We start from the raw sequence: 26789 nt of genomic DNA, 5'->3' as shown, positions 1-26789 counted from the left end.
AGGAGAGAGAGAGAGATTATGAGGAGAGAGAGGTTATGAGGAGAGACAGAGATTATGAGGAGAAAGAGAGATTGTGAGGAGAGAGAGAGATTGTGAGGAGAGAGAGAGATTGTGAGGAGAGAGAGAGATTATGAGGAGAGAGAGATTATGAGGAGAGAGAGTGAGGGATTATGAGGAGAGAGAGATTATGAGGAGAGAGAGGGGGTTTATGAGGAGAGAGATTATGAGGAGAGAGAGGGATTATGAGGAGAGAGAGATTATGAGGAGAAAGAGATTATGAGGAGAGAGAGATTATGAGGAGAGAGAGATTGTGAGGAGAGAGAGAGATTGTGAGGAGAGAGAGATTATGAGGAGAGAGATTATGAGGAGAGAGAGAGATTATGAGGAGAGAGTGAGATTGTGAGGAGGGTGATAGAGATTGTGAGGAGAGAGAGAGATTGTGAGGAGAGAGAGAGATCATGAGGCGAGAGAGAGAGGAATTATGAGGAGAGAGATTATGAGGAGAGAGGGATTATGAGGAGAGAGAGATTATGAGGAGAGAGATTATGAGGAGAGAGAGATTATGAGGAGAGAGAGAGATTGTGAGGAGAGAGAGAGAGATTGTGAGGAGAGAGAGAGATTATGAGGAGAGAGAGAGATTATGAGGAGAGAGATTATGAGGAGAGAGAGAGATTATGAGGAGAGAGTGAGATTGTGAGGAGAGAGATTTTGAGGGGAGAGAGAGATTATGAGGAGAAAGAGATTATGAGGACAGAGAGAGATTATGAGGACAGAGAGATTATGAGGAGAGAGAGATTATGAGGAGAGAGATTATGAGGAGAGAGAGAGATTATGAGGAGAGAGATTATGAGGAGAGAGAGAGATTATGAGGAGAGAGAGATTATGAGGAGAGAGAGAGATTGTGAGGAGTGAGAGAGAGATTATGAGGACAGAGAGATTGTGAGGAGAGAGAGAGATCATGAGGAGAGAGAGAGGAATTATGAGGAGAGAGATTATGAGGAGAGAGAGGGATTATGAGGAGAGAGATTATGAGGAGAGAGAGATTATGAGGAGAGAGAGTGAGATTGTGAGGAGAGTGATAGAGATTATGAGGAGAGAGAGAGATATCATGAGGAGAGAGAGAAATCATGAGGAGAGAGAGATTATGAGGAGAGAGAGATTATGAGGAGAGAGAGAGGAATTATGAGGAGAGAGAGGGATTATGAGGAGAGAGAGATTATGAGGAGAGAGAGATTGTGAGGAGAGAGAGAGAGATTATGAGGAGAGAGAGAGAGGAATTATGAGGAGAGAGAGAGGGATTATGAGGAGAGAGAGAGGGATTATGAGGAGAGAGAGAGATTATGAGGAGAGAGAGAGATTAGGAGAGAGAGATTATGAGGAGAGATAGAGAGATTATGTGGAGAGAGAGATTATGAGGAGAGAGAGAGGTTATGAGGAGAGAGAGATTATGAGGAGAGAGAGATTATGAGGAGAGAGAGAGAGATTATGAGGAGAGAGAGAGAGATTATGATGAGAGAGAGAGAGAGTTTATGAGGAGAGAGAGATTATGAGGAGAGAGAGAGAGATTATGGGGAGAGAGAGATTATGAGGAGAGAGAGTGAGATTAGGACAGAGAGATTATGAGGAGACAGAGAGAGAGAAATTATGAGGAGAGAGAGAGAGAGAGTTTATGAGGAGAGAGAGAGATTATGAGGAGAGAGAGATTATGAGGAGAGAGAGAGACAGAGATTATGAGGACAGATTGAGAGAGAGAGAGTTTATGAGGAGAGAGAGAGATTTTGAGGAGAGAGAGATTATGAGGAGAGAGAGGGAGATTTTGAGGAGAGAGAGATTATGAGGAGAGAGAGATTATGAGGAGAGAGAGGGAGATTTTGAGGAGAGAGAGAGATTATGAGGAGAGAGAGATTGTGAGGAGAGAGAGATTGTGAGGAGAGTGAGAGAGATTATGAGGAGAGAGAGAGATTGTGAGGAGAGAGAGATTATGAGGAGAGGGAGATTTTGAGGAGAGAGAGATTATGAGGAGAGAGAGAGATTGTGAGGAGAGAGAGAGAGACATTGTGAGGAGAGAGAGAGACATTGTGAGGAGAGAGAGAGACATTGTGAGGAGAGAGAGAGATTATGAGGAGAGAGATTATGAGGAGAGAGAGAGAGATTAGGAGAGAGAGATTATGAGGAGAGAGAGAGATTGTGAGGAGAGTGAGAGAGATTATGAGGAGAGAGAGAGATTGTGAGGAGAGAGAGAGATTGTGAGGAGAGTGAGAGAGATTATGAGGAGAGAGAGAGACATTGTGAGGAGAGAGAGACATTGTGAGGAGAGAGAGAGAGGTTGTGAGGAGAGAGAGAGATCATGAGGAGAGAGAGAGAGGAATTATGAGGAGAGAGAGATTATGAGGAGAGAGAGAGATTGTGAGGAGAGAGAGTGAGAGATTATGAGGAGAGAGAGATGAGGAGAGAGAGAGATCATGAGGAGAGAGAGAGAGGAATTATGAGGAGAGAGATTATGAGGAGAGAGAGATTGTGAGGAGAGAGAGTGAGAGATTATGAGGAGAGAGAGATGAGGAGAGAGAGAGATCATGAGGAGAGAGAGGAATTATGAGGAGAGAGATTATGAGGAGAGAGAGAGGGATTATGAGGAGAGAGAGATTATGAGGAGAGAGAGGGATTATGAGGATAGAGAGAGATTATGAGGAGAGAGAGATTATGAGGAGAGAGAGAGATTGTGAGGAGAGAGAGAGAGATTATGAGGAGAGAGAGAGATTATGAGGAGAGAGAGTGAGATTGTGAGGAGAGTGATAGAGATTATGAGGAGAGAGAGAGATATCATGAGGAGAGAGAGAAATCATGAGGAGAGAGAGATTATGAGGAGAGAGAGATTGTGAGGAGAGAGAGATTATGAGGAGAGAGAGAGAGATTGTGAGGAGAGAGATTATGAGGTGAGAGAGAGAGATTATGAGGACAGAGAGATTATGAGGACAGAGAGATTATGAGGAGAGAGAGATTATGAGGAGAGATAGAGATTATGAGGAGAGAGAGTGAGATTGTGAGGAGAGTGATAGAGATTATGAGGAGAGAGAGAGATATCATGAGGAGAGAGAGAGATCATGAGGAGAGAGAGAGAGATTATGAGGAGAGAGAGAGAGATTATGAGGAGAGAGAGGTTATGAGGAGAGACAGAGATTATGAGGAGAAAGAGAGATTGTGAGGAGAGAGAGAGATTGTGAGGAGAGAGAGAGATTGTGAGGAGAGAGAGAGATTATGAGGAGAGAGAGATTATGAGGAGAGAGAGTGAGGGATTATGAGGAGAGAGAGATTATGAGGAGAGAGAGGGGGTTTATGAGGAGAGAGATTATGAGGAGAGAGAGGGATTATGAGGAGAGAGAGATTATGAGGAGAAAGAGATTATGAGGAGAGAGAGATTATGAGGAGAGAGAGATTGTGAGGAGAGAGAGAGATTGTGAGGAGAGAGAGATTATGAGGAGAGAGATTATGAGGAGAGAGAGAGATTATGAGGAGAGAGTGAGATTGTGAGGAGGGTGATAGAGATTGTGAGGAGAGAGAGAGATTGTGAGGAGAGAGAGAGATCATGAGGCGAGAGAGAGAGGAATTATGAGGAGAGAGATTATGAGGAGAGAGGGATTATGAGGAGAGAGAGATTATGAGGAGAGAGATTATGAGGAGAGAGAGATTATGAGGAGAGAGAGAGATTGTGAGGAGAGAGAGAGATTATGAGGAGAGAGAGATTATGAGGAGAGAGAGAGACAGAGATTATGAGGACAGATTGAGAGAGAGAGAGTTTATGAGGAGAGAGAGAGATTTTGAGGAGAGAGAGATTATGAGGAGAGAGAGGGAGATTTTGAGGAGAGAGAGATTATGAGGAGAGAGAGATTATGAGGAGAGAGAGGGAGATTTTGAGGAGAGAGAGAGATTATGAGGAGAGAGAGATTGTGAGGAGAGAGAGATTGTGAGGAGAGTGAGAGAGATTATGAGGAGAGAGAGAGATTGTGAGGAGAGAGAGATTATGAGGAGAGGGAGATTTTGAGGAGAGAGAGATTATGAGGAGAGAGAGAGATTGTGAGGAGAGAGAGAGAGACATTGTGAGGAGAGAGAGAGACATTGTGAGGAGAGAGAGAGACATTGTGAGGAGAGAGAGAGATTATGAGGAGAGAGATTATGAGGAGAGAGAGAGAGATTAGGAGAGAGAGATTATGAGGAGAGAGAGAGATTGTGAGGAGAGTGAGAGAGATTATGAGGAGAGAGAGAGATTGTGAGGAGAGAGAGAGATTGTGAGGAGAGTGAGAGAGATTATGAGGAGAGAGAGAGACATTGTGAGGAGAGAGAGACATTGTGAGGAGAGAGAGAGAGGTTGTGAGGAGAGAGAGAGATCATGAGGAGAGAGAGAGAGGAATTATGAGGAGAGAGAGATTATGAGGAGAGAGAGAGATTGTGAGGAGAGAGAGTGAGAGATTATGAGGAGAGAGAGATGAGGAGAGAGAGAGATCATGAGGAGAGAGAGAGAGGAATTATGAGGAGAGAGATTATGAGGAGAGAGAGATTGTGAGGAGAGAGAGTGAGAGATTATGAGGAGAGAGAGATGAGGAGAGAGAGAGATCATGAGGAGAGAGAGGAATTATGAGGAGAGAGATTATGAGGAGAGAGAGAGGGATTATGAGGAGAGAGAGATTATGAGGAGAGAGAGGGATTATGAGGATAGAGAGAGATTATGAGGAGAGAGAGATTATGAGGAGAGAGAGAGATTGTGAGGAGAGAGAGAGAGATTATGAGGAGAGAGAGAGATTATGAGGAGAGAGAGTGAGATTGTGAGGAGAGTGATAGAGATTATGAGGAGAGAGAGAGATATCATGAGGAGAGAGAGAAATCATGAGGAGAGAGAGATTATGAGGAGAGAGAGATTGTGAGGAGAGAGAGATTATGAGGAGAGAGAGAGAGATTGTGAGGAGAGAGATTATGAGGTGAGAGAGAGAGATTATGAGGACAGAGAGATTATGAGGACAGAGAGATTATGAGGAGAGAGAGATTATGAGGAGAGATAGAGATTATGAGGAGAGAGAGTGAGATTGTGAGGAGAGTGATAGAGATTATGAGGAGAGAGAGAGATATCATGAGGAGAGAGAGAGATCATGAGGAGAGAGAGAGAGATTATGAGGAGAGAGAGAGAGATTATGAGGAGAGAGAGGTTATGAGGAGAGACAGAGATTATGAGGAGAAAGAGAGATTGTGAGGAGAGAGAGAGATTGTGAGGAGAGAGAGAGATTGTGAGGAGAGAGAGAGATTATGAGGAGAGAGAGATTATGAGGAGAGAGAGTGAGGGATTATGAGGAGAGAGAGATTATGAGGAGAGAGAGGGGGTTTATGAGGAGAGAGATTATGAGGAGAGAGAGGGATTATGAGGAGAGAGAGATTATGAGGAGAAAGAGATTATGAGGAGAGAGAGATTATGAGGAGAGAGAGATTGTGAGGAGAGAGAGAGATTGTGAGGAGAGAGAGATTATGAGGAGAGAGATTATGAGGAGAGAGAGAGATTATGAGGAGAGAGTGAGATTGTGAGGAGGGTGATAGAGATTGTGAGGAGAGAGAGAGATTGTGAGGAGAGAGAGAGATCATGAGGCGAGAGAGAGAGGAATTATGAGGAGAGAGATTATGAGGAGAGAGGGATTATGAGGAGAGAGAGATTATGAGGAGAGAGATTATGAGGAGAGAGAGATTATGAGGAGAGAGAGAGATTGTGAGGAGAGAGAGAGAGATTGTGAGGAGAGAGAGAGATTATGAGGAGAGAGAGAGATTATGAGGAGAGAGATTATGAGGAGAGAGAGAGATTATGAGGAGAGAGTGAGATTGTGAGGAGAGAGATTTTGAGGGGAGAGAGAGATTATGAGGAGAAAGAGATTATGAGGACAGAGAGAGATTATGAGGACAGAGAGATTATGAGGAGAGAGAGATTATGAGGAGAGAGATTATGAGGAGAGAGAGAGATTATGAGGAGAGAGAGATTATGAGGAGAGAGAGAGATTGTGAGGAGTGAGAGAGAGATTATGAGGAGAGAGAGATTGTGAGGAGAGAGAGAGATCATGAGGAGAGAGAGAGGAATTATGAGGAGAGAGATTATGAGGAGAGAGAGGGATTATGAGGAGAGAGATTATGAGGAGAGAGAGATTATGAGGAGAGAGAGTGAGATTGTGAGGAGAGTGATAGAGATTATGAGGAGAGAGAGAGATATCATGAGGAGAGAGAGAAATCATGAGGAGAGAGAGATTATGAGGAGAGAGAGATTATGAGGAGAGAGAGAGGAATTATGAGGAGAGAGAGGGATTATGAGGAGAGAGAGATTATGAGGAGAGAGAGATTGTGAGGAGAGAGAGAGAGATTATGAGGAGAGAGAGAGAGGAATTATGAGGAGAGAGAGAGGGATTATGAGGAGAGAGAGAGGGATTATGAGGAGAGAGAGAGATTATGAGGAGAGAGAGAGATTAGGAGAGAGAGATTATGAGGAGAGATAGAGAGATTATGTGGAGAGAGAGATTATGAGGAGAGAGAGAGGTTATGAGGAGAGAGAGATTATGAGGAGAGAGAGATTATGAGGAGAGAGAGAGAGATTATGAGGAGAGAGAGAGAGATTATGATGAGAGAGAGAGAGAGTTTATGAGGAGAGAGAGATTATGAGGAGAGAGAGAGAGATTATGGGGAGAGAGAGATTATGAGGAGAGAGAGTGAGATTAGGACAGAGAGATTATGAGGAGACAGAGAGAGAGAAATTATGAGGAGAGAGAGAGAGAGAGTTTATGAGGAGAGAGAGAGATTATGAGGAGAGAGAGATTATGAGGAGAGAGAGAGACAGAGATTATGAGGACAGATTGAGAGAGAGAGAGTTTATGAGGAGAGAGAGAGATTTTGAGGAGAGAGAGATTATGAGGAGAGAGAGGGAGATTTTGAGGAGAGAGAGAGATTATGAGGAGAGAGAGATTATGAGGAGAGAGAGGGAGATTTTGAGGAGAGAGAGAGATTATGAGGAGAGAGAGATTGTGAGGAGAGAGAGATTGTGAGGAGAGTGAGAGAGATTATGAGGAGAGAGAGAGATTGTGAGGAGAGAGAGATTATGAGGAGAGGGAGATTTTGAGGAGAGAGAGATTATGAGGAGAGAGAGAGATTGTGAGGAGAGAGAGAGAGACATTGTGAGGAGAGAGAGAGACATTGTGAGGAGAGAGAGAGACATTGTGAGGAGAGAGAGAGATTATGAGGAGAGAGATTATGAGGAGAGAGAGAGAGATTAGGAGAGAGAGATTATGAGGAGAGAGAGAGATTGTGAGGAGAGTGAGAGAGATTATGAGGAGAGAGAGAGATTGTGAGGAGAGAGAGAGATTGTGAGGAGAGTGAGAGAGATTATGAGGAGAGAGAGAGACATTGTGAGGAGAGAGAGACATTGTGAGGAGAGAGAGAGAGGTTGTGAGGAGAGAGAGAGATCATGAGGAGAGAGAGAGAGGAATTATGAGGAGAGAGAGATTATGAGGAGAGAGAGAGATTGTGAGGAGAGAGAGTGAGAGATTATGAGGAGAGAGAGATGAGGAGAGAGAGAGATCATGAGGAGAGAGAGAGAGGAATTATGAGGAGAGAGATTATGAGGAGAGAGAGATTGTGAGGAGAGAGAGTGAGAGATTATGAGGAGAGAGAGATGAGGAGAGAGAGAGATCATGAGGAGAGAGAGGAATTATGAGGAGAGAGATTATGAGGAGAGAGAGAGGGATTATGAGGAGAGAGAGATTATGAGGAGAGAGAGGGATTATGAGGATAGAGAGAGATTATGAGGAGAGAGAGATTATGAGGAGAGAGAGAGATTGTGAGGAGAGAGAGAGAGATTATGAGGAGAGAGAGAGATTATGAGGAGAGAGAGTGAGATTGTGAGGAGAGTGATAGAGATTATGAGGAGAGAGAGAGATATCATGAGGAGAGAGAGAAATCATGAGGAGAGAGAGATTATGAGGAGAGAGAGATTGTGAGGAGAGAGAGATTATGAGGAGAGAGAGAGAGATTGTGAGGAGAGAGATTATGAGGTGAGAGAGAGAGATTATGAGGACAGAGAGATTATGAGGACAGAGAGATTATGAGGAGAGAGAGATTATGAGGAGAGATAGAGATTATGAGGAGAGAGAGTGAGATTGTGAGGAGAGTGATAGAGATTATGAGGAGAGAGAGAGATATCATGAGGAGAGAGAGAGATCATGAGGAGAGAGAGAGAGATTATGAGGAGAGAGAGAGAGATTATGAGGAGAGAGAGGTTATGAGGAGAGACAGAGATTATGAGGAGAAAGAGAGATTGTGAGGAGAGAGAGAGATTGTGAGGAGAGAGAGAGATTGTGAGGAGAGAGAGAGATTATGAGGAGAGAGAGATTATGAGGAGAGAGAGTGAGGGATTATGAGGAGAGAGAGATTATGAGGAGAGAGAGGGGGTTTATGAGGAGAGAGATTATGAGGAGAGAGAGGGATTATGAGGAGAGAGAGATTATGAGGAGAAAGAGATTATGAGGAGAGAGAGATTATGAGGAGAGAGAGATTGTGAGGAGAGAGAGAGATTGTGAGGAGAGAGAGATTATGAGGAGAGAGATTATGAGGAGAGAGAGAGATTATGAGGAGAGAGTGAGATTGTGAGGAGGGTGATAGAGATTGTGAGGAGAGAGAGAGATTGTGAGGAGAGAGAGAGATCATGAGGAGAGAGAGATAGATTATGAGGAGAAGAGAGATGAGAGAGAGAGGAATTATGAGGAAAGAGAGATTATGAGGAGAGAGAGAGAGAGATTGTGAGGAGAGAGAGTGAGATTGTGAGGAGAGAGAGAGATTATGAGGAGAGAGAGAGATCATGAGGCGAGAGAGAGATCATGAGGCGAGAGAGAGAGGAATTATGAGGAGAGAGATTATGAGGAGAGAGGGATTATGAGGAGAGAGAGATTATGAGGAGAGAGATTATGAGGAGAGAGAGATTATGAGGAGAGAGAGAGATTGTGAGGAGAGAGAGAGAGATTGTGAGGAGAGAGAGAGATTATGAGGAGAGAGAGAGATTATGAGGAGAGAGATTATGAGGAGAGAGAGAGATTATGAGGAGAGAGTGAGATTGTGAGGAGAGAGATTTTGAGGGGAGAGAGAGATTATGAGGAGAAAGAGATTATGAGGACAGAGAGAGATTATGAGGACAGAGAGATTATGAGGAGAGAGAGATTATGAGGAGAGAGATTATGAGGAGAGAGAGAGATTATGAGGAGAGAGATTATGAGGAGAGAGAGAGATTATGAGGAGAGAGAGATTATGAGGAGAGAGAGAGATTGTGAGGAGTGAGAGAGAGATTATGAGGAGAGAGAGATTGTGAGGAGAGAGAGAGATCATGAGGAGAGAGAGAGGAATTATGAGGAGAGAGATTATGAGGAGAGAGAGGGATTATGAGGAGAGAGATTATGAGGAGAGAGAGATTATGAGGAGAGAGAGTGAGATTGTGAGGAGAGTGATAGAGATTATGAGGAGAGAGAGAGATATCATGAGGAGAGAGAGAAATCATGAGGAGAGAGAGATTATGAGGAGAGAGAGATTATGAGGAGAGAGAGAGGAATTATGAGGAGAGAGAGGGATTATGAGGAGAGAGAGATTATGAGGAGAGAGAGATTGTGAGGAGAGAGAGAGAGATTATGAGGAGAGAGAGAGAGGAATTATGAGGAGAGAGAGAGGGATTATGAGGAGAGAGAGAGGGATTATGAGGAGAGAGAGAGATTATGAGGAGAGAGAGAGATTAGGAGAGAGAGATTATGAGGAGAGATAGAGAGATTATGTGGAGAGAGAGATTATGAGGAGAGAGAGAGGTTATGAGGAGAGAGAGATTATGAGGAGAGAGAGATTATGAGGAGAGAGAGAGAGATTATGAGGAGAGAGAGAGAGATTATGATGAGAGAGAGAGAGAGTTTATGAGGAGAGAGAGATTATGAGGAGAGAGAGAGAGATTATGGGGAGAGAGAGATTATGAGGAGAGAGAGTGAGATTAGGACAGAGAGATTATGAGGAGACAGAGAGAGAGAAATTATGAGGAGAGAGAGAGAGAGAGTTTATGAGGAGAGAGAGAGATTATGAGGAGAGAGAGATTATGAGGAGAGAGAGAGACAGAGATTATGAGGACAGATTGAGAGAGAGAGAGTTTATGAGGAGAGAGAGAGATTTTGAGGAGAGAGAGATTATGAGGAGAGAGAGGGAGATTTTGAGGAGAGAGAGATTATGAGGAGAGAGAGATTATGAGGAGAGAGAGGGAGATTTTGAGGAGAGAGAGAGATTATGAGGAGAGAGAGATTGTGAGGAGAGAGAGATTGTGAGGAGAGTGAGAGAGATTATGAGGAGAGAGAGAGATTGTGAGGAGAGAGAGATTATGAGGAGAGGGAGATTTTGAGGAGAGAGAGATTATGAGGAGAGAGAGAGATTGTGAGGAGAGAGAGAGAGACATTGTGAGGAGAGAGAGAGACATTGTGAGGAGAGAGAGAGACATTGTGAGGAGAGAGAGAGATTATGAGGAGAGAGATTATGAGGAGAGAGAGAGAGATTAGGAGAGAGAGATTATGAGGAGAGAGAGAGATTGTGAGGAGAGTGAGAGAGATTATGAGGAGAGAGAGAGATTGTGAGGAGAGAGAGAGATTGTGAGGAGAGTGAGAGAGATTATGAGGAGAGAGAGAGACATTGTGAGGAGAGAGAGACATTGTGAGGAGAGAGAGAGAGGTTGTGAGGAGAGAGAGAGATCATGAGGAGAGAGAGAGAGGAATTATGAGGAGAGAGAGATTATGAGGAGAGAGAGAGATTGTGAGGAGAGAGAGTGAGAGATTATGAGGAGAGAGAGATGAGGAGAGAGAGAGATCATGAGGAGAGAGAGAGAGGAATTATGAGGAGAGAGATTATGAGGAGAGAGAGATTGTGAGGAGAGAGAGTGAGAGATTATGAGGAGAGAGAGATGAGGAGAGAGAGAGATCATGAGGAGAGAGAGGAATTATGAGGAGAGAGATTATGAGGAGAGAGAGAGGGATTATGAGGAGAGAGAGATTATGAGGAGAGAGAGGGATTATGAGGATAGAGAGAGATTATGAGGAGAGAGAGAGATTGTGAGGAGAGAGAGAGAGATTATGAGGAGAGAGAGAGATTATGAGGAGAGAGAGTGAGATTGTGAGGAGAGTGATAGAGATTATGAGGAGAGAGAGAGATATCATGAGGAGAGAGAGAAATCATGAGGAGAGAGAGATTATGAGGAGAGAGAGATTGTGAGGAGAGAGAGATTATGAGGAGAGAGAGATTGTGAGGAGAGAGATTATGAGGTGAGAGAGAGAGATTATGAGGACAGAGAGATTATGAGGACAGAGAGACTATGAGGAGAGAGAGATTATGAGGAGAGATAGAGATTATGAGGAGAGAGAGTGAGATTGTGAGGAGAGTGATAGAGATTATGAGGAGAGAGAGAGATATCATGAGGAGAGAGAGAGATTATGAAGAGAGAGAGAGAGATTATGAGGAGAGAGAGGTTATGAGGAGAGACAGAGATTATGAGGAGAAAGAGAGATTGTGAGGAGAGAGAGAGATTGTGAGGAGAGAGAGAGATTGTGAGGAGAGAGAGAGATTATGAGGAGAGAGAGATTATGAGGAGAGAGAGTGAGGGATTATGAGGAGAGAGAGATTATGAGGAGAGAGAGAGATCATGAGGAGAGAGAGAGAGGAATTATGAGGAGAGAGAGAGGGATTATGAGGAGAGAGAGAGGGATTATGAGGAGAGAGAGAGATTATGAGGAGAGAGAGAGATTATGAGGAGAGAGATTATGAGGAGAGAGAGAGATTAGGAGAGAGAGATTATGAGGAGAGATAGAGAGATTATGTGGAGAGAGAGATTATGAGGAGAGAGAGATTATGAGGAGAGAGAGATTATGAGGAGAGAGAGAGAGATTATGGGGAGAGAGAGATTATGAGGAGAGAGAGTGAGATTAGGACAGAGAGATTATGAGGAGACAGAGAGAGAGAAATTAGGAGAGAGAGAGAGAGTTTATGAGGAGAGAGAGAGTTTATGAGGAGAGAGAGAGATTATGAGGAGAGAGAGAGACAGAGATTATGAGGACAGAGATTGAGAGAGAGAGAGTTTATGAGGAGAGAGAGATTTTGAGGAGAGAGAGATTATGAGGAGAGAGAGAGATTGTGAGCAGAGAGAGATTGTGAGGAGAGTGAGAGAGATTATGAGGAGAGAGAGAGAGTTTATGAGGAGAGAGAGAGTTTATGAGGAGAGAGAGAGATTTTGAGGAGAGAGAGAGAGAGACATTGTGAGGAGAGAGAGAGACATTGTGAGGAGAGAGAGAGATTATGAGGAGAGAGAGATTATGAGGAGAGAGAGAGAGATTAGGAGAGAGAGATTATGAGGAGAGAGAGAGATTGTGAGGAGAGTGAGAGAGATTATGAGGAGAGAGAGATTGTGAGGAGAGAGAGATTGTGAGGAGAGTGAGAGAGATTATGAGGAGAGAGAGAGACATTGTGAGGAGAGAGAGACATTGTGAGGAGAGAGAGAGATCATGAGGAGAGAGAGAGAGGAATTATAAGGAGAGAGAGATTATGAGGAGAGAGAGAGATTGTGAGGAGAGAGAGTGAGAGATTATGAGGAGAGAGATGAGGAGAGAGATCATGAGGAGAGAGAGAGGGAAATTATGAGGAGAGAGATTATGAGGAGAGAGATTGTGAGGAGAGAGAGTGAGAGATTATGAGGAGAGAGAGATGAGGAGAGAGAGATCATGAGGAGAGAGAGAGAGGAATTATGAGGAGAGAGATTATGAGGAGAGAGAGAGGGATTATGAGGAGAGAGAGATTATGAGGAGAGAGAGGGATTATGAGGAGAGAGAGAGATTATGAGGAGAGAGAGATTATGAGGAGAGAGACAGATTGTGAGGAGAGAGAGAGAGAGATTATGAGGAGAGAGAGAGATTATGAGGAGAGAGAGAGATTATGAGGAGATCATGAGGAGAGAGAGAGATTATGAGGAGAGAGAGAGAGATTATGAGGAGAGAGAGATCATGAGGAGAGAGAGATTATGAGGAGAGAGAGAGATTATGAGGAGAGAGAGTGAGATTATGAGGAGAGAGAGATTGTGAGGAGAGAGAGATTATGAGGAGAGAGAGATTGTGAGGAGAGAGAGATTGTGAGGAGAGAGAGATTGTGAGGCGAGAGAGATTATGAGGTGAGAGAGAGAGATTATGAGGACAGAGAGATTATGAGGAGAGAGAGATTATGAGGAGAGATAGAGATTATGAGGAGAGAGTGAGATTGTGAGGAGAGTGATAGAGATTATGAGGAGAGAGAGAGATATCATGAGGAGAGAGAGAGATCATGAGGAGAGAGAGAGATTATGAGGAGAGAGAGAGATTATGAGGAGAGAGAGGTTATGAGGAGAGACAGAGATTATGAGGAGAAAGAGAGAGATTGTGAGGAGAGAGAGAGATTGTGAGGAGAGAGAGAGATTGTGAGGAGAGAGAGAGATTATGAGGAGAGAGATTATGAGGAGAGAGAGGGGGTTTATGAGGAGAGAGATTATGAGGAGAGAGAGGGATTATGAGGAGAGAGAGATTATGAGGAGAAAGAGATTATGAGGAGAGAGAGATTATGAGGAGAGAGAGAGATTGTGAGGAGAGAGAGATTGTGAGGAGAGAGAGATTATGAGGAGAGAGAGAGATTATGAGGAGAGAGTGAGATTGTGAGGAGGGTGATAGAGATTGTGAGGAGAGAGAGAGATTGTGAGGAGAGAGAGAGATCATGAGGAGAGAGAGATAGATTATGAGGAGAAGAGAGATGAGGAGAGAGAGAGGAATTATGAGGAGAGAGAGATTATGAGGAGAGAGAGAGAGAGATTGTGAGGAGAGAGTGAGATTGTGAGGAGAGTGAGAGAGATTATGAGGAGAGAGAGAGATTATGAGGAGAGAGAGAGAGATCATGAGGAGAGAGAGAGAGGAATTATGAGGAGAGAGATTATGAGGAGAGAGGTATTATGAGGAGAGAGAGATTATGAGGAGAGAGATTATGAAGAGAGAGAGATTGTGAGGAGAGAGAGAGATTATGAGGAGAGAGAGAGATTATGAGGAGAGAGATTATGAGGAGAGAGAGAGATTATGAGGAGAGAGTGAGATTGTGAGGAGAGAGATTTTGAGGGGAGAGAGAGATTATGACGAGAGAGAGATTGTGAGGAGAGAGAGATTATGAGGAGAAAGAGATTATGAGGAGAGAGAGAGATTATGAGGACAGAGAGATTATGAGGAGAGAGATTATGAGGAGAGAGAGAAATTATGAGGAGAGAGATTATGAGGAGAGAGAGAGATCGTGAGGAGAGAGAGAGGGATTGTGAGGAGAGAGAGATTGTGAGGAGAGAGAGTGAGATTGTGAGGAGAGTGAGAGATTATGAGGAGAGAGAGAGATTATGAGGAGAGAGAGATCATGAGGAGAGAGAGAGAGGAATTATGAGGAGAGAGATTATGAGGAGAGAGAGGGATTATGAGGAGAGGGATTATGAGGAGAGAGATTATGAGGAGAGATTATGAGGCGAGAGATGAGGAGAGAGAGATTGTGAGGAGAGAGAGATTATGAGGAGAGAGAGATTATGAGGAGAGAGAGAGATTGTGAGGAGAGAGATTATGAGGAGAGAGAGGGATTATGAGGAGAGAGAGATTATGAGGAGAGAGAGAGATTATGAGGAGAGAGAGATTATGAGGAGAGAGAGAGATTGTGAGGAGTGAGAGAGAGATTATGAGGAGAGAGAGACATGAGGAGAGAGAGATTGTGAGGAGAGAGAGAGATTATGAGGAGAGAGAGATTGTGAGGAGAGAGAGAGATCATGAGGAGAGAGAGAGGAATTATGAGGAGAGAGATTATGAGGAGAGAGAGGGATTATGAGGAGAGAGATTATGAGGAGAGAGAGATTATGAGGAGAGAGAGTGAGATTGTGAGGAGAGTGATAGAGATTATGAGGAGAGAGAGAGATATCATGAGGAGAGAGAGAAATCATGAGGAGAGAGAGATTATGAGGAGAGAGAGATTATGAGGAGAGAGAGAGGAATTATGAGGAGAGAGAGGGATTATGAGGAGAGAGAGGGATTATGAGGAGAGAGAGAGGGATTATGAGGAGAGAGAGAGATTATGAGGAGAGAGAGAGATTAGGAGAGAGAGATTATGAGGAGAGATAGAGAGATTATGTGGAGAGAGAGATTATGAGGAGAGAGAGAGGTTATGAGGAGAGAGAGATTATGAGGAGAGAGAGATTATGAGGAGAGAGAGAGAGATTATGAGGAGAGAGAGAGAGATTATGATGAGAGAGAGAGAGAGTTTATGAGGAGAGAGAGATTATGAGGAGAGAGAGAGAGATTATGGGGAGAGAGAGATTATGAGGAGAGAGAGTGAGATTAGGACAGAGAGATTATGAGGAGACAGAGAGAGAGAAATTATGAGGAGAGAGAGAGAGAGAGTTTATGAGGAGAGAGAGAGATTATGAGGAGAGAGAGATTATGAGGAGAGAGAGAGACAGAGATTATGAGGACAGATTGAGAGAGAGAGAGTTTATGAGGAGAGAGAGAGATTTTGAGGAGAGAGAGATTATGAGGAGAGAGAGGGAGATTTTGAGGAGAGAGAGATTATGAGGAGAGAGAGATTATGAGGAGAGAGAGGGAGATTTTGAGGAGAGAGAGAGATTATGAGGAGAGAGAGATTGTGAGGAGAGAGAGATTGTGAGGAGAGTGAGAGAGATTATGAGGAGAGAGAGAGATTGTGAGGAGAGAGAGATTATGAGGAGAGGGAGATTTTGAGGAGAGAGAGATTATGAGGAGAGAGAGAGATTGTGAGGAGAGAGAGAGAGACATTGTGAGGAGAGAGAGAGACATTGTGAGGAGAGAGAGAGACATTGTGAGGAGAGAGAGAGATTATGAGGAGAGAGATTATGAGGAGAGAGAGAGAGATTAGGAGAGAGAGATTATGAGGAGAGAGAGAGATTGTGAGGAGAGTGAGAGAGATTATGAGGAGAGAGAGAGATTGTGAGGAGAGAGAGAGATTGTGAGGAGAGTGAGAGAGATTATGAGGAGAGAGAGAGACATTGTGAGGAGAGAGAGACATTGTGAGGAGAGAGAGAGAGGTTGTGAGGAGAGAGAGAGATCATGAGGAGAGAGAGAGAGGAATTATGAGGAGAGAGAGATTATGAGGAGAGAGAGAGATTGTGAGGAGAGAGAGTGAGAGATTATGAGGAGAGAGAGATGAGGAGAGAGAGAGATCATGAGGAGAGAGAGAGAGGAATTATGAGGAGAGAGATTATGAGGAGAGAGAGATTGTGAGGAGAGAGAGTGAGAGATTATGAGGAGAGAGAGATGAGGAGAGAGAGAGATCATGAGGAGAGAGAGGAATTATGAGGAGAGAGATTATGAGGAGAGAGAGAGGGATTATGAGGAGAGAGAGATTATGAGGAGAGAGAGGGATTATGAGGATAGAGAGAGATTATGAGGAGAGAGAGATTATGAGGAGAGAGAGAGATTGTGAGGAGAGAGAGAGAGATTATGAGGAGAGAGAGAGATTATGAGGAGAGAGAGTGAGATTGTGAGGAGAGTGATAGAGATTATGAGGAGAGAGAGAGATATCATGAGGAGAGAGAGAAATCATGAGGAGAGAGAGATTATGAGGAGAGAGAGATTGTGAGGAGAGAGAGATTATGAGGAGAGAGAGATTGTGAGGAGAGAGATTATGAGGTGAGAGAGAGAGATTATGAGGACAGAGAGATTATGAGGACAGAGAGACTATGAGGAGAGAGAGATTATGAGGAGAGATAGAGATTATGAGGAGAGAGAGTGAGATTGTGAGGAGAGTGATAGAGATTATGAGGAGAGAGAGAGATATCATGAGGAGAGAGAGAGATCATGAGGAGAGAGAGAGATTATGAAGAGAGAGAGAGAGATTATGAGGAGAGAGAGGTTATGAGGAGAGACAGAGATTATGAGGAGAAAGAGAGATTGTGAGGAGAGAGAGAGATTGTGAGGAGAGAGAGAGATTGTGAGGAGAGAGAGAGATTATGAGGAGAGAGAGATTATGAGGAGAGAGAGTGAGGGATTATGAGGAGAGAGAGATTATGAGGAGAGAGAGGGGGTTTATGAGGAGAGAGATTATGAGGAGAGAGAGGGATTATGAGGAGAGAGAGATTATGAGGAGAAAGAGATTATGAGGAGAGAGAGATTATGAGGAGAGAGAGATTGTGAGGAGAGAGAGAGATTGTGAGGAGAGAGAGATTATGAGGAGAGAGATTATGAGGAGAGAGAGAGATTATGAGGAGAGAGTGAGATTGTGAGGAGGGTGATAGAGATTGTGAGGAGAGAGAGAGATTGTGAGGAGAGAGAGAGATCATGAGGAGAGAGAGATAGATTATGAGGAGAAGAGAGATGAGAGAGAGAGGAATTATGAGGAAAGAGAGATTATGAGGAGAGAGAGAGAGAGATTGTGAGGAGAGAGAGTGAGATTGTGAGGAGAGAGAGAGATTATGAGGAGAGAGAGAGATTATGAGGAGAGAGAGAGATCATGAGGCGAGAGAGAGAGGAATTATGAGGAGAGAGATTATGAGGAGAGAGGGATTATGAGGAGAGAGAGATTATGAGGAGAGAGATTATGAGGAGAGAGAGATTATGAGGAGAGAGAGAGATTGTGAGGAGAGAGAGAGAGATTGTGAGGAGAGAGAGAGATTATGAGGAGAGAGAGAGATTATGAGGAGAGAGATTATGAGGAGAGAGTGAGATTGTGAGGAGAGAGATTTTGAGGGGAGAGAGAGATTATGAGGAGAAAGAGATTATGAGGACAGAGAGAGATTATGAGGACAGAGAGATTATGAGGAGAGAGAGATTATGAGGAGAGAGATTATGAGGAGAGAGAGAGATTATGAGGAGAGAGATTATGAGGAGAGAGAGAGATTATGAGGAGAGAGAGATTATGAGGAGAAAGAGAGATTGTGAGGAGTGAGAGAGAGATTATGAGGAGAGAGAGACATGAGGAGAGAGAGATTGTGAGGAGAGAGAGAGATTATGAGGAGAGAGAGATTGTGAGGAGAGAGAGAGATCATGAGGAGAGAGAGAGGAATTATGAGGAGAGAGATTATGAGGAGAGAGAGGGATTATGAGGAGAGAGATTATGAGGAGAGAGAGATTATGAGGAGAGAGAGTGAGATTGTGAGGAGAGTGATAGAGATTATGAGGAGAGAGAGAGATATCATGAGGAGAGAGAGAAATCATGAGGAGAGAGAGATTATGAGGAGAGAGAGATTATGAGGAGAGAGAGAGAGAGAGATATCATGAGGAGAGAGAGAAATCATGAGGAGAGAGAGATTATGAGGAGAGAGAGATTATGAGGAGAGAGAGAGGAATTATGAGGAGAGAGAGGGATTATGAGGAGAGAGAGATTATGAGGAGAGAGAGATTGTGAGGAGAGAGAGAGAGATTATGAGGAGAGAGAGAGAGGAATTATGAGGAGAGAGAGAGGGATTATGAGGAGAGAGAGAGGGATTATGAGGAGAGAGAGAGATTATGAGGAGAGAGAGAGATTAGGAGAGAGAGATTATGAGGAGAGATAGAGAGATTATGTGGAGAGAGAGATTATGAGGAGAGAGAGAGGTTATGAGGAGAGAGAGATTATGAGGAGAGAGAGATTATGAGGAGAGAGAGAGAGATTATGAGGAGAGAGAGAGAGATTATGATGAGAGAGAGAGAGAGTTTATGAGGAGAGAGAGATTATGAGGAGAGAGAGAGAGATTATGGGGAGAGAGAGATTATGAGGAGAGAGAGTGAGATTAGGACAGAGAGATTATGAGGAGACAGAGAGAGAGAAATTATGAGGAGAGAGAGAGAGAGAGTTTATGAGGAGAGAGAGAGATTATGAGGAGAGAGAGATTATGAGGAGAGAGAGAGACAGAGATTATGAGGACAGATTGAGAGAGAGAGAGTTTATGAGGAGAGAGAGAGATTTTGAGGAGAGAGAGATTATGAGGAGAGAGAGGGAGATTTTGAGGAGAGAGAGATTATGAGGAGAGAGAGATTATGAGGAGAGAGAGGGAGATTTTGAGGAGAGAGAGAGATTATGAGGAGAGAGAGATTGTGAGGAGAGAGAGATTGTGAGGAGAGTGAGAGAGATTATGAGGAGAGAGAGAGATTGTGAGGAGAGAGAGATTATGAGGAGAGGGAGATTTTGAGGAGAGAGAGATTATGAGGAGAGAGAGAGATTGTGAGGAGAGAGAGAGAGACATTGTGAGGAGAGAGAGAGACATTGTGAGGAGAGAGAGAGACATTGTGAGGAGAGAGAGAGATTATGAGGAGAGAGATTATGAGGAGAGAGAGAGAGATTAGGAGAGAGAGATTATGAGGAGAGAGAGAGATTGTGAGGAGAGTGAGAGAGATTATGAGGAGAGAGAGAGATTGTGAGGAGAGAGAGAGATTGTGAGGAGAGTGAGAGAGATTATGAGGAGAGAGAGAGACATTGTGAGGAGAGAGAGACATTGTGAGGAGAGAGAGAGAGGTTGTGAGGAGAGAGAGAGATCATGAGGAGAGAGAGAGAGGAATTATGAGGAGAGAGAGATTATGAGGAGAGAGAGAGATTGTGAGGAGAGAGAGTGAGAGATTATGAGGAGAGAGAGATGAGGAGAGAGAGAGATCATGAGGAGAGAGAGAGAGGAATTATGAGGAGAGAGATTATGAGGAGAGAGAGATTGTGAGGAGAGAGAGTGAGAGATTATGAGGAGAGAGAGATGAGGAGAGAGAGAGATCATGAGGAGAGAGAGGAATTATGAGGAGAGAGATTATGAGGAGAGAGAGAGGGATTATGAGGAGAGAGAGATTATGAGGAGAGAGAGGGATTATGAGGATAGAGAGAGATTATGAGGAGAGAGAGATTATGAGGAGAGAGAGAGATTGTGAGGAGAGAGAGAGAGATTATGAGGAGAGAGAGATTATGAGGAGAGAGAGTGAGATTGTGAGGAGAGTGATAGAGATTATGAGGAGAGAGAGAGATATCATGAGGAGAGAGAGAAATCATGAGGAGAGAGAGATTATGAGGAGAGAGAGATTGTGAGGAGAGAGAGATTATGAGGAGAGAGAGATTGTGAGGAGAGAGATTATGAGGTGAGAGAGAGAGATTATGAGGACAGAGAGATTATGAGGACAGAGAGACTATGAGGAGAGAGAGATTATGAGGAGAGATAGAGATTATGAGGAGAGAGAGTGAGATTGTGAGGAGAGTGATAGAGATTATGAGGAGAGAGAGAGATATCATGAGGAGAGAGAGAGATCATGAGGAGAGAGAGAGATTATGAAGAGAGAGAGAGAGATTATGAGGAGAGAGAGGTTATGAGGAGAGACAGAGATTATGAGGAGAAAGAGAGATTGTGAGGAGAGAGAGAGATTGTGAGGAGAGAGAGAGATTGTGAGGAGAGAGAGAGATTATGAGGAGAGAGAGATTATGAGGAGAGAGAGTGAGGGATTATGAGGAGAGAGAGATTATGAGGAGAGAGAGGGGGTTTATGAGGAGAGAGATTATGAGGAGAGAGAGGGATTATGAGGAGAGAGAGATTATGAGGAGAAAGAGATTATGAGGAGAGAGAGATTATGAGGAGAGAGAGATTGTGAGGAGAGAGAGAGATTGTGAGGAGAGAGAGATTATGAGGAGAGAGATTATGAGGAGAGAGAGAGATTATGAGGAGAGAGTGAGATTGTGAGGAGGGTGATAGAGATTGTGAGGAGAGAGAGAGATTGTGAGGAGAGAGAGAGATCATGAGGAGAGAGAGATAGATTATGAGGAGAAGAGAGATGAGAGAGAGAGGAATTATGAGGAAAGAGAGATTATGAGGAGAGACAGAGAGAGATTGTGAGGAGAGAGAGTAAGATTGTGAGGAGAGAGAGAGATTATGAGGAGAGAGAGAGATCATGAGGCGAGAGAGAGATCATGAGGCGAGAGAGAGAGGAATTATGAGGAGAGAGATTATGAGGAGAGAGGGATTATGAGGAGAGAGAGATTATGAGGAGAGAGATTATGAGGAGAGAGAGATTATGAGGAGAGAGAGAGATTGTGAGGAGAGAGAGAGAGATTGTGAGGAGAGAGAGAGATTATGAGGAGAGAGAGAGATTATGAGGAGAGAGATTATGAGGAGAGAGAGAGATTATGAGGAGAGAGTGAGATTGTGAGGAGAGAGATTTTGAGGGGAGAGAGAGATTATGAGGAGAAAGAGATTATGAGGACAGAGAGAGATTATGAGGACAGAGAGATTATGAGGAGAGAGAGATTATGAGGAGAGAGATTATGAGGAGAGAGAGAGATTATGAGGAGAGAGATTATGAGGAGAGAGAGAGATCGTGAGGAGAGAGAGAGGGATTGTGAGGAGAGAGAGATTGTGAGGAGAGAGAGTGAGATTGTGAGGAGAGTGAGAGAGATTATGAGGAGAGAGAGAGATTATGAGGAGAGAGAGATCATGAGGAGAGAGAGAGAGGAATTAAGAGGAGAGAGATTATGAGGAGAGACAGGGATTATGAGAGGGATTATGAGGAGAGAGATTATGAGGAGAGAGATTATGAGGAGAGAGAGATTATGAGGAGAGAGAGATTGTGAGGAGAGAGAGATTATGAGGAGAGAGAGATTATGAGGAGAGAGAGAGGAATTATGAGGAGAGAGATTATGAGGAGAGAGAGGGATTATGAGGAGAGAGAGAGATTATGAGGAGAGAGAGATTATGAGGAGTGAGAGAGATTGTGAGGAGAGAGAGAGAGATTATGAGGAGAGAGAGAGATTATGAGGAGAGAGAGATTGTGAGGAGAGAGAGAGATTATGAGGAGAGAGAGAGATTGTGAGGAGAGATCATGAGGAGAGAGAGAGAGGAATTATGAGGAGAGAGATTATGAGGAGAGAGAGATCATGAGGAGAAAGAGAGAGGAATTATGAGGAGAGAGATTATGAGGAGAGAGAGGGATTATGAGGAGAGAGATTATGAGGAGAGAGAGATTATGAGGAGAGAGATTATGAGGAGAAAGAGAGATTATGAGGAGAGAGATTATGAGGAGAGAGAGAGATTATGAGGACAGAGAGATTATGAGGACAGAGAGATTATGTGGAGAGAGAGAGATTATGAGGAGAGAGATTATGAGGAGAGATAGAGATTATGAGGAGAGAGAGTGAGATTGTGAGGAGAGTGAGAGATTATGAGGAGAGAGAGAGAGATCATGAGGAGAGAGAGAGATCATGAGGAGAGAGAGAGATTATGAGGAGAGAGATTATGAGGAGAGAGATTATGAGGAGAGAGAGATTGTGAGGAGAGAGAAGAGAGATTATGAGGAGAGAGAGATTATGAGGAGAGAGAGATTGTGAGGAGAGAGAGAGATTATGAGGAGAGAGAGAGATTATGAGGAGAGAGAGAGATCATGAGGAGAGAGAGAGAGGAATTATGAGGAGAGAGATTATGAGGAGAGAGAGGGATTATGAGGAGAGAGATTATGAGGAGAGAGAGATTATGAGGAGAGAGAGATTATGAGGAGAGAGAGATTGTGAGGAGAGAGAGATTATGAGGAGAGAGAGATTATGAGGAGAGAGAGAGGAATTATGAGGAGAGGGATTATGAGGAGAGAGAGATTATGAGGAGAGAGAGAGATTATGAGGAGAGAGATTATGAGGAGAGAGAGAGATTGTGAGGAGAGAGATTATGAGGAGAGAGAGATTGTGAGGAGAGAGAGAGAGATTATGAGGAGAGAGAGAGATTATGAGGAGAGAGAGATTGTGAGGAGAGAGAGAGATTATGAGGAGAGAGAGAGATTGTGAGGAGAGAGAGAGATTGTGAGGAGAGAGCGAGAGATTGTGAGAAGAGAGAGAGAGATTATGAGGATAGAGAGATTATCACCTCTCACCCTTTTTGACCCTGCTTTTAATTCTCTGTTAGTGTGTTTTTTACCCTCTGACATTGATACTTATTCCTTTCTCCCTCTTAATAACAAATCCTTTGTGTCTTTACCACCACCAAAAATGGTTTGTGGTTTTTTTCATTTCGGGTTAAGCCACCCTTGAGAGTTGGGGGAGTTTTTTGACCAGATATTAGGAAATAATAGGTACAGAAAATAGGAAATCGAAGTTTTAAAAATATAAGAATAAAGAATAAAACTCTTTATTAAAAAACAAATGTAAGCGGGCCAAGGAGTTAGGCATAACCAAGTTATGGCTATGACTAGTTATGTGAAACCTTTCTTTTAAAACATTGCTTTTTTCCTTTTTCCTTTTTTTTTTTTTGCATTGTTAGAGATTTCAGAGACAAAAAGTGAAGTGAGTGGGAAGTATCCTCTGTATAAAATCTGTTATGCACTTAATCTGATTTTGTATTGTTCATTATATTTGTGGTTCATCTCCAAACATAAATCTTGTTTTTCCATATTGCTAGCTGTTTCCCAGATTGAGATCAAATCTTGTAAGCATGTTTGCTCACTGCACTTAGTCAACATCTTTTGAAATATAAACAACAATGAATTTAACAATGACTCTGTAAAATGCCATAAAGGTTTACCCATGTGGTGCAGACAATTAGAGATTCCCCTAGACTGGTACAGTAGCCAGGTTCTCAGGCTGTGCAAGTTAAAACAGTATTCTTTTCCAGATATTTCTACTTTTTGCGAGATATGAAAGTTAGAGTGGTACTTCAGCGTCCTCTTAGTATCATCCATTTATCAAAGATGCTTATCTTTTCTAGTTAATTAGGAACTTGATTAAAGGTTCTTTAATCAAGTTAGGTCTCTGATTAAAGAACCCTTAGGTTCCTTAGGTCTCTGTTGGTTTGGGCCAGTATTTTACTATACTAATCATTAGGAATTGAATAGTTGTAAATATTGTGCAATGAAAACAGGAAATGGTAAGGCAAACTACCCTGTGCTGAATGTTGACTGCACATTCTGTTTAGAAGTTGGCATAATCTGCTAATAGAGAAAGAAAGATAGCAAAAGACACAGTGGGGAAAAGTTAAATGGTGACATTGAGAAAAATGTGGGATCTGTTAATCTCAAAGATTGAACATTATAAATGAATTAATACTATTCTTATACCATTTTTTTTTCCTCTCCCAGTTAAATGGATTGGTGTAGGTAAATCCAGAGAGTCTATGATTCAACTCTTTTAAGGATTTCCAGTGATGCAAGAAACACTCCTTGAGAAGGGGGGGAAAGGACTTTCTTAAATATTTCATTTATGATCTACAAATTTCAAGAATAAAGACATTGAAGTGAGTTTTAAGCCCAAAAGTTGTTTCCAGTCTTTTAAGATGGATGGCTGGTGTGGAGATACACTTTGGCATTTTCCAGTGTCAGCTTCCTTAGCTGGCATAATTGCCGAATCATCTGTTGCTCCTGCTGTTCATGGTGCCACATTTTCTTTTAATGTTTAGTAATACTATGATCAATGTTGTTTGAAATCTAACAGAATTACTTTCAGTGTAGTTTTTCTTCATTATTGTTATTGTGTGTTCATAGGTTTTACCTCTATTGAATGGTAAGAACAATTAATGCAGTTTTGCACAAATATTTTTACATTCTGATCATTCAGTTCTGTCATTGTAATCTTTGTTGTTCAAAAAAAATGAGAGGAGTCCTGTAAATGTTTGTAATGCTATAAATTCTGTTTAAATTGTGAAATGTTTATTTTCTGCTGAGACCATTGCAAATTTGAGCTTTGGTGGTGGGAGAGGGTTATATTCATGGGTCCTTTAATTTGTACAGAACACAAAACTTATTTCTCTCTGTAAATTATTTAACACATTGAACATTTAGTTAAATGTTCAAAGAGAAAAAGTGTTCCCTAAAACAGCAATTGTAATGTTAAAAAAAAATAGTCATTAAAAGATCTGTTGTGATATTTGGTGGATATTTTTCTTTAATTTCAGACAATTCTGAAATGTATAGCTTTCTTTTTTTATCTTACCATTATTTATAAGTCAAGTGGATTGTATTTCAACATCGTGCCTGCCAATATGCCTACAAAGTCATCTATAAGTGTCCAAATGAACCCAAATTGTTGGTCATAATGTTGATCATGCCTTTATTTCTTCTTGAAAAAAAAAAGAGGTGTTATTTTGACTATTTGGCTTAACATATTGTGTTGTAGATTATCCTTCAATGAACTATTTTAAATGTTTAAATTAGGTGCCACTTAAATTTATTTTATTATACCATCAATAGCTGATTAAAAAGAACCAACTATTTCTAGTATGTTTTGTGTATTGTATTTTTGTTCTGATAAGAGAAGTAATAGTAATACAACTGGTATATGTAAGAAAGAGTTTTCTCTTTATAGTCTGTGGGGGTAAGGTGAGGAGAGATCAAAAACAGAATCTGACCATTTTGAGTGATTGTCCTGTTTCTCTTTAAAAGTGAGCTGTTTGCTGATTAAACTAGTTGAGAGGATCTGTTCTTCAGATACAGTTCAGTCTTTAAAATCATAGACAACTGTATTAAAATAATCTTTGTTGAGCAAGTATATATGCCAGGTGTTTGGTATCTGGGTGACAAGTACACAATCTTTCTAAAGTTTATTGTAGTTAGGACAGCATGCTAAACACACATATGCCAGGATGGAAAAGAACCAGAGTGCTGTGAAGGAGAACCTAACCTAAATTTGGAAAAGGTCAGAGAAGTCCTTCAGTAGAAATAGCATTTAAACAGACCAAAAGGATAAGTGGCCGAAAGTACAAAGTAGTCCATATGCAGAGATACAGAGGCTGGAAATAATTTGGAAAGTTTGAGCAACTGAACAAAATAAGTGAGGGGCTGGTGAGGCTGCTGAGGCTAATGAAGTTGGCAAGAAATACTGGGAGGAAGGTGATGCCAAACAACCAAACCATGTTTTGTGTGAAAGAGGAGGACTATAGGCCAAAATGTATACATATTCTTCAGGAGGTGTAATGAGAGCACAGAACAACCACTGAAAACAAAACTCTGAATCGTGAAACTTTGTAAAAGGGAAATGAATGACAGAACAAGATATTTCAGTGGGGAGAGGACCTATATATGTTTTATATGTTATATATGTATATATGTATACATGTTTTATATGTTATGTTTTATATGTTAATTTTATGTTAATATGAATTTAATGCCATTCCAGTCAGAATTGCCATGGTGTTCTTTGTAACTGGACAAAATTATACTGAAGCTTAGGTGAAAAAATGAATGTGCAAGAATTCCTAAGATATTTTTGAGAAAGGAATGTGTTGAGAGAGGAGGTTTTTACTCACCTGATATTAAAACAGTATAAAGCTACTATAATCAGAGTATGTGATATTGTCATGGGAAAGAACAGATACGTTAAGGGAAGTGGACTAGGCATTCCAGAAATAGATGCAACATATATGGGAACTTAATATAGGCATTTCATTTCATTGGGAAAAGAATACATTAAAAAGAGTGATAGCAAAACAATCTCAACATAAAATAGAAATTTATAATAGAATAAAAATCTAAATTATAAAAGTTTTAAGTAATAAAAGTAATATAGGAAAATATATAATCTTAGAGCCTTCTAAAGAAAAACAAGAAACTTGGAAACCCTAAAGAAAAATGTACAGATCTGAGCACATTAACAGTTTTAAAAGGGGCTTCCCCGGTGGTGCAGTGGTTGAGAATCTGCCTGCCGATGCAGGGGACACGGGTTCCTGCCCCGGTCTGGGAAGATCCCACATGCCGCGGAGCGGCTAGGCCCGTGAGCCATGGCCGCTGAGCCTGCGCGTC

The 26789-nt window shown here is 42.4% G+C and overlaps 1 protein-coding gene across 2 annotated transcripts in view; it reads left to right on the top strand.

The window, feature by feature from the left end:
* ADSS2 (adenylosuccinate synthase 2) overlaps positions 1-25466 on the top strand; it is a 93195-nt gene extending 67729 nt beyond the window's left edge. Inside the window, exon 13 of one of the 2 annotated variants that reach the window (XM_059068177.2) lies at positions 24135-25466. In XM_059068177.2, the coding sequence (XP_058924160.1) occupies positions 24135-24187 (53 nt within the window). In that variant the 3' untranslated portion in view covers positions 24188-25466. The remainder of the gene's footprint in view (positions 1-24134) is intronic. The other variant, XM_067030737.1, reaches the window with a different exon arrangement.
* Positions 25467-26789: the final 1323 nt, after the last annotated feature.

Source organism: Kogia breviceps, chromosome 1 (genome assembly GCF_026419965.1).
Source record: "Kogia breviceps isolate mKogBre1 chromosome 1, mKogBre1 haplotype 1, whole genome shotgun sequence".
NCBI classification, from domain to species: Eukaryota; Metazoa; Chordata; class Mammalia; order Artiodactyla; family Physeteridae; genus Kogia; species Kogia breviceps.
The sequence above is the reverse complement of the archived record's forward strand: the minus strand, read 5'-3'. Positions and strand labels throughout refer to the sequence as shown.